This window comes from Mastacembelus armatus, chromosome 1, assembly GCF_900324485.2.
Source record: "Mastacembelus armatus chromosome 1, fMasArm1.2, whole genome shotgun sequence".
In the NCBI taxonomy this organism is placed as follows: domain Eukaryota; kingdom Metazoa; phylum Chordata; class Actinopteri; order Synbranchiformes; family Mastacembelidae; genus Mastacembelus; species Mastacembelus armatus.
The window spans coordinates 18046947-18061574 of NC_046633.1; the positions used below are offsets into that span (position 1 = coordinate 18046947).

Genomic DNA, 14628 nt, shown 5'->3' on the forward strand with positions numbered 1-14628 from the left:
GCTTGCCAATTACTGAGAAGCAAGGATCAGCCATAAACTCAATCCAGCTCTGAGGCCTTAGAAAAGTAATAACTATGTTTTTGGTGTCACAGCAATGAAGGCACCTAGAGGCATTGCACAGAAATCCAGAGATGTGCGAAATCCACACAGAGCAGACATGGAGAACTGTTAACTCAGCAAAGACACCCTACTTAACCACCACAATCCAAATGAGCTGCTGTTCTTCCCATGTTCATATGCCTTTACCCTGAGTGCTCCATCTCCTCCTCACAGTCTCACACCTACATAGATTTGGTTAACTCTTAGAGCTCTCCCCAAAGGAGGATGAAGCCATCCCCCAGCTGAGTTAAAATAGGAGAATGTTTATTTATATTTTAAGCCTGAAATGTCAAAGCTACACATTCATACTTATACACCTTTGGGCTGTGGAAGGAAGACAGAGCACCTAATAAAACCCACGCAGACATGGGGAGCACGTGCAAGCTCTACAAAAAAGGAACAGACTCTTTTTGCTCTTTTTGAGGCAACTGTGCTAACTACTGCTCCACTGTGCTGCCCCTCCTATAAGTTACATGTACATCATGACATTTGACCTTATTTTCATACATTAGAGAATCTACTTTAAATGGGCACTACATGGATTTTCAGTGACGTTCAGTGTACTTGCCATCAAAAGTACTATTTGGCTTGAGAAAACAGCTGTCTTCTGTAGCTCTGCAGGAAGTGCTCCAAAACCTGAAGAATTACCCTAATGATGTCATCAAATTTTAACCCTTAGGAGTCTACGGTCACACAGGCATGATCAATAGATAGATAGAAAATAAGCCTAGACAAGCCTATTAGGTAATTTCTAGTTTGAAAGAAGACACATTTACAGCTGGAGAAGAAAAAGATGTTTTTAAGATTTAAAATGGGAAACTGTAGGATCTGGCATTTCTGGACTGATACTAGGAACTAAAAGTCAGAATAGCTTAGGGCCTGTGCCTTCAAACTCAGACATTCTTGAAATAATCACACCTGTTGAGTACTTCACTTTACAGAAAGATAATAAGACTTTTGAATAATTTGTGTTTTGCCTTTTCCAAACTGTTTAGCCATCATGACAACTTAAATATTCATTGATTTGTTCACTGTTGGGCTTTATGTAGATTAGTGAGAGAATTGCCCTCCAGCACACACACACAGACACACACACACACACACACACACGCACACACACTCACACTCACACTCACAGATTCCACAAACACATTTGTAAGTTTCCAGTTTGAGATGATGCAGATTTTGGCCCCAAAACTAAATGTTATGCAGGGCGCACAAAGGCTAAGGCAGGCCTTGTTCAAGGTTTCCAACCAAATTCATTGTTTTTGGTCTATTTTTGTGCAAGGAGGGGGTTGTAAGAACAATATTACGTGTGTAAGCACAGACACTGACGCATGTTGCTGTCATATATTCTACATCTGGGTAAATAACTAATTTTACTTATAATCTACATACCGCACACCCACACATAGACACACACAAATTTTGAGATCCCTACCACACCAGTGAAGGACCAAGTGAGACAGGACCTATCATGTCTCCTCTCACTGAGAGCAGACATTGTTGACTAACTGTAGTCTAGAGGCGCTTAGCCTGCGTCCCACCACAGCTATGCACTGTCTGACCAGAGCCTTGGAGCAAGGGTGTGCAGACTCACACACATCCATGGAGGCATGCAAACATTACACACACACACACACACACACACACACACACACACATGCACACACGCACACACACATACTATATGTACAGGTAAATAAAGGAGCACATAAGCCAGTCTCACTCTTTTTCCAGCTCTGTGGTTTGATCTTTAGTCCACTCATCTGTCACAACACACTCAAGAGCAAGAAACAACAGCAAGATAACATTAAATTCCTTCCTTCAAACGCACTACAAACCTTTAGCTTTTACCTCATACAGTTGTGATAATGTTCAAGGCAGTGTTTACAGTGCTCATAGACATTGCACCTGTCAAACAGTTTGTTTAAACCCTTAGACTTAGTTTTCTCCTCCAGCAACATGGTGTAAGTGTGACGTGTGCTAGACACATTCAGCCTCTCCACAGTCGTTAAGCCCAAGCCTGAAGTCAAGCCTGAAGTCCCCACAACTCCCCACAATCATGCTCCCGGAGAGGCTAACATGTGCACTACACACTTGATCTTTACAGTCAGTTCAGACCTGCCATGGTCTGTTGTTAATCCAGCCTCGTTCACACCTTGGACCTACACGTACATGCATTCAGAGAGAACAGAAAGGAACCAATGTGCTGCCACACATGCGTAGCCACCCACAGTCAGACAGATAGGGAAACACGTAACTGGTGTCTCACCACAAACACACACACAGACAAAACCGACACAACCCACCATTCGCTGTCCGAGTCTTGTTTACTCATGACCATCTACACTCTTAAGCAGTCAGCACCCATCATTCCACAGATTCCTGTGTACCAGCCCTATTTTATATGCTTTGCAGAAAGACTTCTGATTTTCTGTTCTTCAAGGACTGAAAACATATAGGCCTTACTAAATAAAGCTAACTAATGTACTTAAAGTGAGTGAGGCATACAGACAATCAGAACAAATCCATCACGTGTTTTTACCATCACGTTTTATTTTTGCATTTAAAAATGTGATAACTAGCCTAATTGTTCTGCCTGCAGAAACTAAAACAACGATGAAAACTGTGACCAAACTGAATTTACAGCGTGTTGCTTCAGTTAGACTTTACCTGTGCAACACTGCCATCTGTAGACCATCAATAACTCTGACCATGCCACAAACTTTGCTTAATTGCCTTATTATCAGGTTTGGGCTTACATAACAAGCCTAAACAAAAGATGCACTCATGATTTGTTTGACACACAAAAGCAGAGTGTGTCTGGCCAAAAGGTAATTTTCTGTATTGACTTTATTCCTTTAACTGCTTGGTTTCCTCCCACAGGCCAAAGATATGTAGGTCAGATGAACTATGTGAACTCTAAGTTAAGTGTTTTGCTGTGTTGTCCTGTGACAGACTAGACTGACCTGTCCAGGATGCAGACGTAGACACCAGCTGACCTTGTGACAGTATGAATTAATAAGCAGGTACAGACAATGGCTGGATGATTATGTAAGAGGTCCCACTGAGATCCCTTCTGATTTGTATGAACTATATGAAGATATTAATTATTCTGAGCTACAAATTCAACTGTACTTTTTAAATTTACCTTTTAATTTTGAAATGCATTTTAGTAAATATTTCAGTTTTTTAACATTAATTACAAATGTAGGCATTTTATAACAATCAAAATGAGCTGCATGGTCTTGTATGATGACTAGTTTACATCTATAGCTCAGTGTATGTTTTACATTTCAACAGGTATCTTTTTGAGGAGAACATCTATATGGCAGTGCCATCTAGGGATAAATCCTGGATCTGCATGTTGTAATTCCTCCATTCACATCTGGGCTGTCACTACATTGGCTAAGACCTAACGCGCTTACGTCATATGTCTGCGCCACGTTCACCCTCCGACATTCAATGACAGAGTGAACATTTTCTCCGTTTCTTTGAAAACACGGGGAGTTAAACTAAAAAGTATCGATCATGCAAAGAGCCACTCACACAGCCTTATATAACTGGTCACAGTTTAGGATTCAACACTGTTTAAAATGTAGAGGTAAGCAGTGAGTTCGGTTTCCTCCGGTAGCGACAGATAAAAGCTAAACTGCTAAAATGCTAAAAACACATTTGATCGAACTGAAGCGTCAGGACTTATCAGGAGCTTTACATGATTAATGTTTCCCAACAGCCCCGTCGCTTTAGTGATACTATAACGTTACATTAATGTTAGCAAAATGTCCTTCCGGTTGTTGGTGTGTTTTAAACCTCTCAGTGAGCGCAGAGCTTGAGGTAACCTGACACAGCTCGAAGTTTTCCGTTCACGTGTTTATTATTGTTTGTTTGTTTGTTTGTTGCAGTGCCGCTGCGGCAGAGCTCACGTGCTTACAGTGTGGTGCCGCCCCCGCGCGACAGTGACGAGAGGAATATGTTGCACCGAATCCTGCGCGTGGACCACGCCGGTGAATACGGTGCCAACCGCATCTACGCCGGCCAGATGGCAGTGTTGGGCCGCTCCAGGACTGGACCTCTGATCCAGGTGTGGACACGGTGCCTCGGTGGGACTTAAATCGCTGTTGTTTACGATTCACTAACGTTACACTACAAATATCCACAAACTGAAAGTTGTACACCATGAGCTACACAAAGAGCTAGAGCACAGATGACCTGAGAGGCTTTCTCCTAAATGAAAATGCTCTGACACTGTAACATCCACACTTCGCTAGAACAAGGACTTGCTGAAATTCTCTCTTATCTTTTGACTGCCCTCTCTGGTATGCTGATCATTTTTCAGATGTGACAAGTATTTGTGCATTGGGGTAAATCTGAAAAGTTGGGCTTTTGTTTTCTCTTAAAATCTTGCCTGTTGACACTTTATTCTTCCAAATTGTGTTTATTAGGCATTAGCTCCATGTCTGAGTGATGGGCGTGTGGTTTCTGTAACACTCCATGTTGGTATGTTTGTTCTTCAGGAAATGTGGGACCAGGAAAAGAAGCACCTTGAGAAATTTAATGAAATTATGGCTGAGAACAGGGTTCGGCCCACAGCACTGTTACCCCTGTGGAACTTTGCTGGGTTTGTATTAGGTTGGTACAGCCCAAATCATTTATTAGCTCTGCCAATAGTTTAACAGTAATCCAGAAAAATCATATGCATTTTCCTAAATACTGTATATAGCACTATAGCTTATAAAGGTGGAAGGTAACTTATTTTGAAGAATAAAACGTATATATGAATAATGATTTTTTTATACTTTTGGATTGGGATGCTTTGTAATGTATTTTGGTTTGGATTATTGGATTACACTTCAATTAGGTTTTTTTTTTTTTTTCAGATGCTGCTTTATCAAATCTTAACTGTATATTTCTCTTGTTTTGAATCTCTAAGGGGCATCCACTGCACTGCTGGGAAAAGAGGGGGCCATGGCCTGCACTGTGGCAGTGGAGGAGAGTATCTCAGAGCACTACAATAACCAGATAAGAGCTCTGATGGAGAAGGATACAGAGAGATACACTGAACTATTAAATGTGAGTTAACTACTATTTTCTTTGTAACTTTATTATTTAAAGTGGGAATAGTTTTCACACCCGGCCAATTTGATAATGGCCAGTTTTGACAATACTACAGCATGATCAGCTGGTATATCTGACAGTGCAGCCATGTTGTTGTTGTCAAGCCATAAGCAATCCCCCTCTGATTTCATGACGCTTATGAGTTTTAAAGTTTCATTTTGCATTTCAAGTTATGTTTTAATACTATGCAAAAGCCCATATATCTGATACAAGTATGTCAGAGAGGTGTTCAAGAAAAAGAAAAAGGTAGAAGGAATGAAGTGTGGGTTTGAGATTGAGATGACCTGAAGGCTGGTAGTATTCACCAGAGCAAATCCACATGAAAAATACTTGCACTTCATTTAGCTTGCAGGAAATGTAGGCAGGCCAGCCAGTCAAATAGTCACCAGTGGATGCATACTCTCTAAGGTCAAACAGTGAGTTTTGACATTTTCTCAGTCACTAAAATGACGACTGGCATGACGAATGGCAGCTGTCACAGTCTACTGTTAGAGGTCAGTTTATGTCACAGTCCACAAGCCTCAAGGCTGTCTTTAAGTCCTCATGCAGTAGAATTGAATTTTTACTATTGGTAAATAGTAAAACAGTGAAGAAGGCAGGGGCAATTATGAATAGTAAAACCCTCTCAGAACAGTTTGATGCTTTCGTCTAGTTAAAGCAGTGCACTTATGCAGTGAAATCTGAGTTCACTGATTTAATGATTGGTTTGGTGCCTATTCTAATAGGTAATAAAGGAATTCAGAGATGATGAGATTGAACATCATGATACAGGATTGAAGCATGATGCTGAAATGGTAAGTATATTTCTTAATCTTAAAATTTGTGTTGGTCTGGTCATCAGGTGGTGCATGGTAAATGCTACTCATTCATAATAGTTTAGCTCGCTGTTATTCATTATGTATCAGTGAAACAACAGATCTTCCTCTACTGCAGTGGTTCCCAATCCTGGTCCTCAAGGCCCCCTGCCCTGCTTTTTTTCCAACTATCCCTGCATTTCTCACTTCTGATTGGCCGAACAGACCTGATCCAGGTAAACAGCTGTGGGTATAGCAGGGATAGCTGTAAAACAAGCATGGCAGGGGGCCCTTAGGACCAGGATTGGGAATCACTGCTCTACTGTAACTGCAGTCCACAAAAGTTATCTAGATACTGGCGATGTCAAGTAATGTATATACTATGCAGACAAATGCAACACACAATGAGTGTTCATTTAATTGCAGTTTTTACTGAATGCCTTGTAAGCCACTTTGATCTAAGTATGTTTTAATTTATTTCAGCTACCTGGATACTGGCTCCTAAAAAATGCGATACAGCTTGGCTGCAAAGCTGCTATATATGCTTCTGAACGTGTCTAAACTGTATGTAAAATAGTGACCTTTTTCAAATGTTTGTTTTGATATCATGTCTCAGTTTTTGTAAATGAAAATTTGAATTTCTTTTCAAATTCTGCTCTATTGTAAACAAAACATCTTGTGAAGCTTTGCTGTACCTTTATCAGATTAAGTGTATTGTACATAAACATTGACCGCTATCTGTTTTGATTGCTTTGTACAGATTCAGTTTAATTCAAGGACTGTTTATGCAGGTGCAGCCAGGCCTTCTTGAATTAAATGGTACAGCTCTATGTTCATGTGAGTGTAAATGATTCATCCTTTGTTGCAGTTCTGTTTTGGAGTGCCCCCCCCCCCACCATCTGATAAGTGATGTTTAAAAAAATTAGTGGAACAACTGCTTCTTAATTAATATGATCTGTGTTTACAAAATATAAGATACTGTACTATTCCTCTGCTTTCAGGTGCAGTGGTGGAGTGCACATGCAATGTTTACCTGCATTTAGAGATCTTGTGCTTGCCTTTGATCAAAAGATAAATACTTAAAATGCTAATGATAAGGGTATACTGATACTGGCATACTCAAGCCATGATACCTTTCAACAAACTCTCCTCTTTCACATGTAGTAGTTCATATATCAAGCTGAGCAATGACTTGTCATCCTGGCCTAACTGCTAAATGCCCTCACGCAGCTGTTCTGGGTACATTAGGTCACTGAAAAAGAAGGATTGACAAGAGGCTTGTCCAGGGGCCCCTAATCTATTAGGCCTTTCAGCAGGTTGAGCAAAGTGTTCATTCCACTCCTAGGCAATATCAGTTTGTCCTCATTGCACATGGAGTACTGACCTGGGGCCCTTTTCATGCTTTAGCCTTTTCAAACAAATGGGACTTGCTGATGCAGTGATTTATGGCCAGCGGAGGGGGCTGATACCTGAAATCCTGTGATGGTAATTTGTCCCTTGGTTCTACCAGGCAGTAAGGGTGGTCAAATGGAAAATTTCATAGTTTATAATATGGATAAAGAGGTGTGGTCAATTAAAGGGAAAACACAGCAAACAATTTAGTAAGTTGAGCCCCCACAAATCGCCAGAACAACCAATCTACCAATCTAGTCTGTGAAACCCGACCGCCTTTCTTCCAATAATTTTCCCTTATTTGGTGTTTTGATGATGGCAGTGGAGATTGCTAACGTGGTTCAAAATCTTCTGGAGGTGTTCAGTAGAGTCGATATCTGGCCACCATGAAGACCATAGCACAAAGAATACCCAAATATAAGTCACTTCACTTCACTTGCAAAATTTGGGTCATGTGACCAGGACGGTTGGATTAAGCAAATCAGAATTAGGGTTATAAAAAAAATCCAGAACTAGTACACAAAACATATTTCTGTAAGGTGGTGTTGTAGTCAAGCACACACATATCTGCATTTTCAGATAATGTGGTTTTCTGTCCTTTTTTTTAGCAACAAGCTCAGGACAATTTAAAAACTGGCATTTTCTGTGTTTTAACGGCATTTTGCTGCCCTTCACAATAATCAGCTGTTTCACTGAAATCTGCACATCCTGGATCCTGGTCTTGTGCCTGTGTCACTCGGAATCAACAAATATTTTTCAGTCCGATTTTCCTTAAGTGCATGTTTTCACCATTAACCTCACTTTTGTGTTGGCTAGCTCTATACATGCCATTCCACTTTTTCAGCACGGGCTTCCTCCTCTGCCTGTTAAATCATCATTCAGTCTGGATTTGAACCACAGTCCGCCTACTGAGTATGTGAGCCATAGCATATGATTCACATACTTTTCACAGTCGTCAATTTTTTACAGGCATTTACGTTCCACAGAGGAGACATCACATCATAGTGGCTTTGGTGATATTTTGACCTTTGATCTAGCACCATCATCAAGTCAGAGTTTTCAATTTGTCAGACACTTTGTTTGATGATCAGTTACCTGTAAAACAATTGACTTTTCCATCAACATCAGCTGTCCTTTCCATCCCTGCAGTCTTTGTTATGATTGTGAACATTGAGATTACTTTTCTAGCATGCCCTGTTAAAGTTAACAACCTGTAACCTGAAACAAAATGCAGTGTCTTGCAAGTCTGGTTCAGTGATCAGGGGTTACTCTTTGCATTTTTGCACTTTACAAAATGGTGATGAGCTTATCAAATTTAGTCATTTAAACTCAGCTCAACAGCTACATCAGGGTAGTTGCTACCCTAACCGTTAAGTTAGGGGTGCCCAACTGCAGCCCTGGAGGGCCACTGCCCTGCCTGATTTCCTGGATCAGGTGTTCAGCCAATCAGAAGCTGGAAAATATCAATTAATTTTATCATCCCCCCACTCCACCCTCATCTGAGATGGTATTTTCCAGCTACTGATTGACTGAACCTAGTGACCTGTCCAGGGTGTACCCCTGCCTTCCACCCGAGAGAGAGCTGGGATAGGCTCCAGCAGATCCCTGTGACCCTGATTCAGGAAAAAGCGGGTATAGAAAATGGATGGATGGATGGATGATTGACAAAACACACCAGATCCAGGTAATCAGCTGTGGGCAAGGCTTGGATAGTTGGAAAACAAGAGGTTCCTCAAGGCCCAATGTTTGCAGAACATGTGTTGGGCATCCTGGCCTTAATTACAGTATTAATTCTTTAACCCCTTATATCATTATTGTTTCCATTGACAATATATTCATTGTTTTGTTTTGTTGATCACAGTGTGTCCCTGTTACAATACATGTGTGTTGCAAAAGTTCTTTCCACTTTTTTTTTTATTACAAAAGCATCCTCACTATATTAGCTATACTAAAAGATATGTATGTGGAAATAAATTAAATTTATTTTGATGCGACAAGTCATAAAACTCACTTGGTTGCTTGAGGTCACCAGTTCTAAATAAGCAGCATGAGACAGTGGGCATCTTTGCAAATGAAATGTACATCATGATTCATTATCTTTTCACTAGATTAATAGTGCTGACAGATTTATAACAAGGTGCAACTGTTTAAATAAAGCAACAAATGTACGCCTCTATCTGAAGGAGTGATAACTCAGTCACAGTGCCAGTGTTAATAACTGCAAACCATCAACTCTGCCTCTACATTAGCTGGCCTGTATAACTATAGATGTAATACATTGTAATATAGCACATAACACCTGTACATAATATACATTTTCACAGAAAGCTACTTTCTGCTTCAGTCTATGGCCATCAGAGGTTCATGTGAATTGTTTAAGTTCTTTTCTCAGATTCACATCCAAAGGAATCTGCTGAAACACTGACTGAAAAATTGGCAACAAGAATTTGAAGAGGCAATAAAACTCAACTAAACTGAGACTGTCTTGCTACCCGTGAATAATGCGGTTGTAAATTTACCGCAGCACGAATAATACAAAATGCTGTAAGTCAAAAGCTTTCGGATACAGATTGCATTGCTTCTTGGCTTGGATATGTGCAGAATGTCATTCAGCAGACATTTCTGGTGTTTATAGTAACTAAAATATAGCATAAGACTGATCTGTAGCCATGGATAATTGCATAGATAATGTTTCATTTTAGATTTACAAGCTTGGAGAAATTTGATATCTGAAAACTTCCAGTATGTTCGATTCCAGATTTTCTAAATGCACCAGTATATGTCCATACATACTGTATATTCATCCATATAATGCTCATTTTTTGTTTGTTTCTCTAGGCAGGCAATAAAATGATTTTCAAGAAGAAGTCCCTTTAATGCAGCATGGTGGCTGAGTGGTTAGCACTGTTGCCTCACAGCAAGAAGGTCGTGGGTTCGCATCCCGGCTTTTCTGTGTGGAGTTTGCATGTTCTCCCTGTGCTTGCGTGGGTTTACTCCGGGTACTCCGGTTTCCTCCCACAGTCCAAAAAACATGCATGTTAGGTTGATTGGTGACGCTAAAATTGCCCGTAGGAGTGAGTGTGAGTGTGTGAGGTTGTCTGTCTTTGTGTGTCTATATGTGGCCCTGCGACAGACTGGTGACCTGTCCAGGGTGTACCCCTGCCTTCCACCCGAGAGAGAGCTGGGATAGGCTCCAGCAGATCCCCGTGACCCTGAACCAGGAAAAAGCGGGTATAGAAGATGGATGGATGGAAGTCCCTTTAGTTTAGTCCCTTTAATTTTTTTAAAAATGTATTTAATGCATTTTTGTTTCTGAATTGAAAATCCATGGAACAGTAAGCACCACGCATGGTGTAAAGAGCATGGATTAACACGTTATGTCATGTTTTTTTAATCAGTAAATAAACACTTGTCGCGTGCTGTTCCCCTCCTCCTCCCTGTCGTTCCTGTCTCTAGACTGACAAGGCAAAGTTATTGCACTCAGCCAAGAAATACACATAACCCGCTGCAAAAAATACGTTATTTTTACAATTTAACTACTGTGATAAGTAAAGTGCTGATGGGCAGATTTTGTTACCTTTGAACAGACCCAGGTTATCTGTTTCACCCTGTTTCAGGCTGAATAATAAGCAGGCTTCAAGCTGTTCAATCATATTCACCAATTTTAGAGTGATATTGATCTTGTCATCTAATTTTTTGAAAGAAAGAGGAGCTTATATTCTAATATGTCAAACTCTTGCTTTAAAGTACTAAACCTACAAATGCTTGCATTTCAAAACTTTACCCTGGAAAATAATCTTTACCATTTCATGTACACTTTCACTTTCTCTGTTTGCTCTTCCATTGATTTCATTACTTTACAAGTCCATTATGTCTATTAACCTTGAGAAAGACCCAGCCAAGCCCAGCTGTCTGCTTTGGGAGCTCAAACTAACACAGATGCTGTCATGTCACCATAAATTTTATGTACAAATAATGTGCATAGTTATTAGAGTATGCATTGCCTTGACCCTTTAACAAGGTGTTCCCAGAAGTGAAGGGCCATTAGCTGAACTGACTCACTTGAACTTTTCATATACTTCTGGTTATCCAGGTCAACTATTCACATACAGCGGTGTGGTCTGAAAAACGGCTACACTCTGACAGCCAACTCTATAAATAGTAAACCGTAAATATTTTTACTGTTCTGTGCATATAAATGTCTGCAGTGTGATGTCACTGTATGCTTTAGATTACTGTGCTGGTAAAGTTAAGAAAATCTCAAATTGTCTCAAATTTATGGATTGTGATCCCGTCTGTTTACTCATGAGATATGTGAATACATGTAATATAATGCATATATATATATATGTTCATGTACATCTGCGTACATGATGGATCTTTTAGGTGATCCGGGGTGTGTGGCCTGACCACGTGTCCACATGTCTTCACAGCGTGAAGCGACAACACATTATGCAAAGGGCTGACATCACTTCAGCTGGAATCTCTGATTTACGGCCTGTCAACCGGTGGCAACTACCAACTGCTTCGGATAAAGAAAAACATGCCAAGGTCAGTGTTCGCAGACGGTTCATCCACATAAAATTTCTAAAACTGAAATTTCATCATGAAAACTGTGTTTTCAACAGGTCATCATAGGCCTCTTTTAAGAAACAGGTACGCAACCAACAACCATGATGATTGTGATTGTTTATATATTAAATAGGTGCAGGTAAAATCTTTTCCTTCTTAACAGTTCCAATAGCCTACATAAAATGTAGAGCTACAACAGACACAAAGTTTTAAAGTTAAGTTACAATTTCACTGCAGATGTATTTGTGCACATGAATATAACCAATCATTGCTATTCTGACAAATCACTTATCAAACTTTATCTGTGTGTTCGTGTGTGGTATAGATAATAAAATCATGACATTAAACTGGCACAACAAAGAAAATGCCATATAGATTCATTTCTCTTTGATCATGTAGTCTGTCCACCACTCTGGCTCCCACTAAAGTATTTCAACTATTATAAAGGATTATCATGAAGGCTCCCTTAACTTTCATTTAGTGCCACCATTGAGTTTTTATTTGTCCAGCTTTGGTTTAGGTCCAAATACCCAGAAAATTATAAAATTCCCATCAGCCTCAGCTTCTTAGTGTCAAGGAAAACTAAGAAGATAAACATAGTTAACATACCTGCTAAACAATAGCATGTTAGTAATAATAATATGAGCATGTTAGCATGCTGACATTTGCCTTTAATCTAAAGCAGAGCTGCTAGCTTTGCTGTCCCGTTGTCACCTCACTAAGGTAACTTTAATCAGGCAGACCTGCATAGTCCTCACAAAGCCATAGCTATTTAGTTGGCAAAGTGATTTCTGGGCCATGCCCAATATATAAATATTTAGGGTGTGGAATTTATTTCTACACAGAACAACTAGACATCAATTGTGTGTATCTTCTCTTTCCAGAAGTTTTACAGCTGTTTCCACTCAGAGTTGTTGTGTGCTGGTGTTATCGATCAGGTAGGAGGATTTTCGTGAAGTACCTATTGTCAGGTATCAAATTAGGACATGGTGCGCCCCCCTCCATTGGTATCCATCAATGCACTGACAGGCCTGGTGGTTCATCCAACATGACTCCAAGGCCACGTAGCTGCTCCATTGTGTCATGAGCCCTAATGACTCTTCAAGCAGTTCACTCAAGTACAGTATGCCTGCCCTTCAGAACCAGTGGTCATATATGACCTGAGTCCTAGAGGATCTATAGGTGTCCATTAAATGCTGTCAATAAATACATATCTGGTTGTATAACTCTACCACATGCTGTTTATTTCTAAGAATTACCTCTACATTGATGGAGGGGACAAATCAAAAACAGATTCAACTTTTTTTTTCGACTTTACAAATTCAAATCAGTTGGCATCCATATTTGAGGCTGATCCTATTTTGCCTGAATGAAGGTGTGTTTGGCATGTCAGTAAAATGGACAGAAAGCATAGCTGGTGTTGATGGGTTCAGCAGAATGTGCTGCAGTATCTCGGAGCACACTAAACTTATTCACTTGTCAGCTATCCTTTTCTATGCCTGTTGCCTCAACCCCTCCACACCCCACCCCTCTTGAATCCAACACTTTGTATCCCTGCCATCCACCCCCTCCTCCATCCATCACCCTGATGCATTGGCAGTTTGCAGAAGGTTACCACGCAAGGCCTCTTAACACCTGGTTGTAGGGATTGTTTTGCCCACCCCACCTGCTTGTCTCCTGCAGTGGCTCAGCACTTTACACCGATCCCGCTAAGACCCTGTCTGTCGTCCTTATTGATTGAATGGGGAGTTCTGTCAGTGCCAGGCCTCATACCTCTCACCTGATGCTTGTTTTCATGTGGTTTGTATAGGTGCCACTCTTGTCTTCTGTTAATCATGGGCATCTTTGCCCAGCTATGCCCTCCACTGCTGTGGTGACAGCATAGATTCAGAGTGATGTTGTTTCAGATTTTCAAATTACACGCCACATGGCAAGTAGAGCTCCATGGTATGACTGTGGTAGAATTCATAACCTTATCTGAAGGTTTTGTTGTTTCATTATTGAAACTACATAGGTGTTTTGATTCATCTCATGAATTTGGTGATTGGCAGGCTCTGCGGTTTGAATCTGTTGTTCATTCAGTTGGATGGTGGGGTTGTCACTTGTGGGTCACAACCTTTCTGCATTGTGGTGCGAGCAGAAGAATCCAGCATATGACTACTCTCTCTGGCTCGTTGTTCTTTGAAGCTATCAGCTGACAAATATTCTAGCGCGCAGCCGGGGCCCTCAGCTCTTGAGGCTGGTGATGACACACATGCTCAGCAGACAAAGTGCCCGGACCACCCGGGCTTTAGGTGTCCTGACCTTGGAGGTTGGCTGTGAAAAATAACAACACAAGGGGAGAAAGAATGCCTCCTATGCTGCACAAGGGGTCAAGCCGTTGCCCCTGTCAGGGTGAAGTTCAGCATGTCTCACGAGCCCCTTATGGGTTATGCAAAATGTTTATTTTTCAAAGGTAGTCAGACAAATGTAATAGACTCCAGAAGTTTGTTGTGCCTTGCTTTGTGTGTATTTGTGTAGTGGTATGTGAGTGTGTCTGGCCATGATAACAGGGATGATGTTTGACCCATTACAGCTTCTGCATTACTAGAGAAGACAAATTCACTTCAATCCATTGATCTGAAGCCTTCTGTGAAAAACGTATCATTCT

At 40.7% G+C, this 14628-nt stretch overlaps 1 protein-coding gene across 1 annotated transcript; it reads left to right on the top strand.

The window, feature by feature from the left end:
• The first annotated feature begins 3538 nt into the window (after positions 1–3538).
• On the top strand, positions 3539–6919 carry coq7 (coenzyme Q7 homolog, ubiquinone (yeast)). Its single transcript, XM_026303539.1, has 6 exons — positions 3539–3706; positions 4008–4186; positions 4620–4734; positions 5036–5175; positions 5946–6014; positions 6498–6919. The coding sequence occupies exons 1-6, from the start codon at positions 3634–3636 to the stop codon at positions 6573–6575; spliced, it is 654 nt and encodes a 217-aa protein (XP_026159324.1). The 5' UTR covers positions 3539–3633; the 3' UTR covers positions 6576–6919.
• The last annotated feature ends 7709 nt before the right edge of the window (positions 6920–14628 follow it).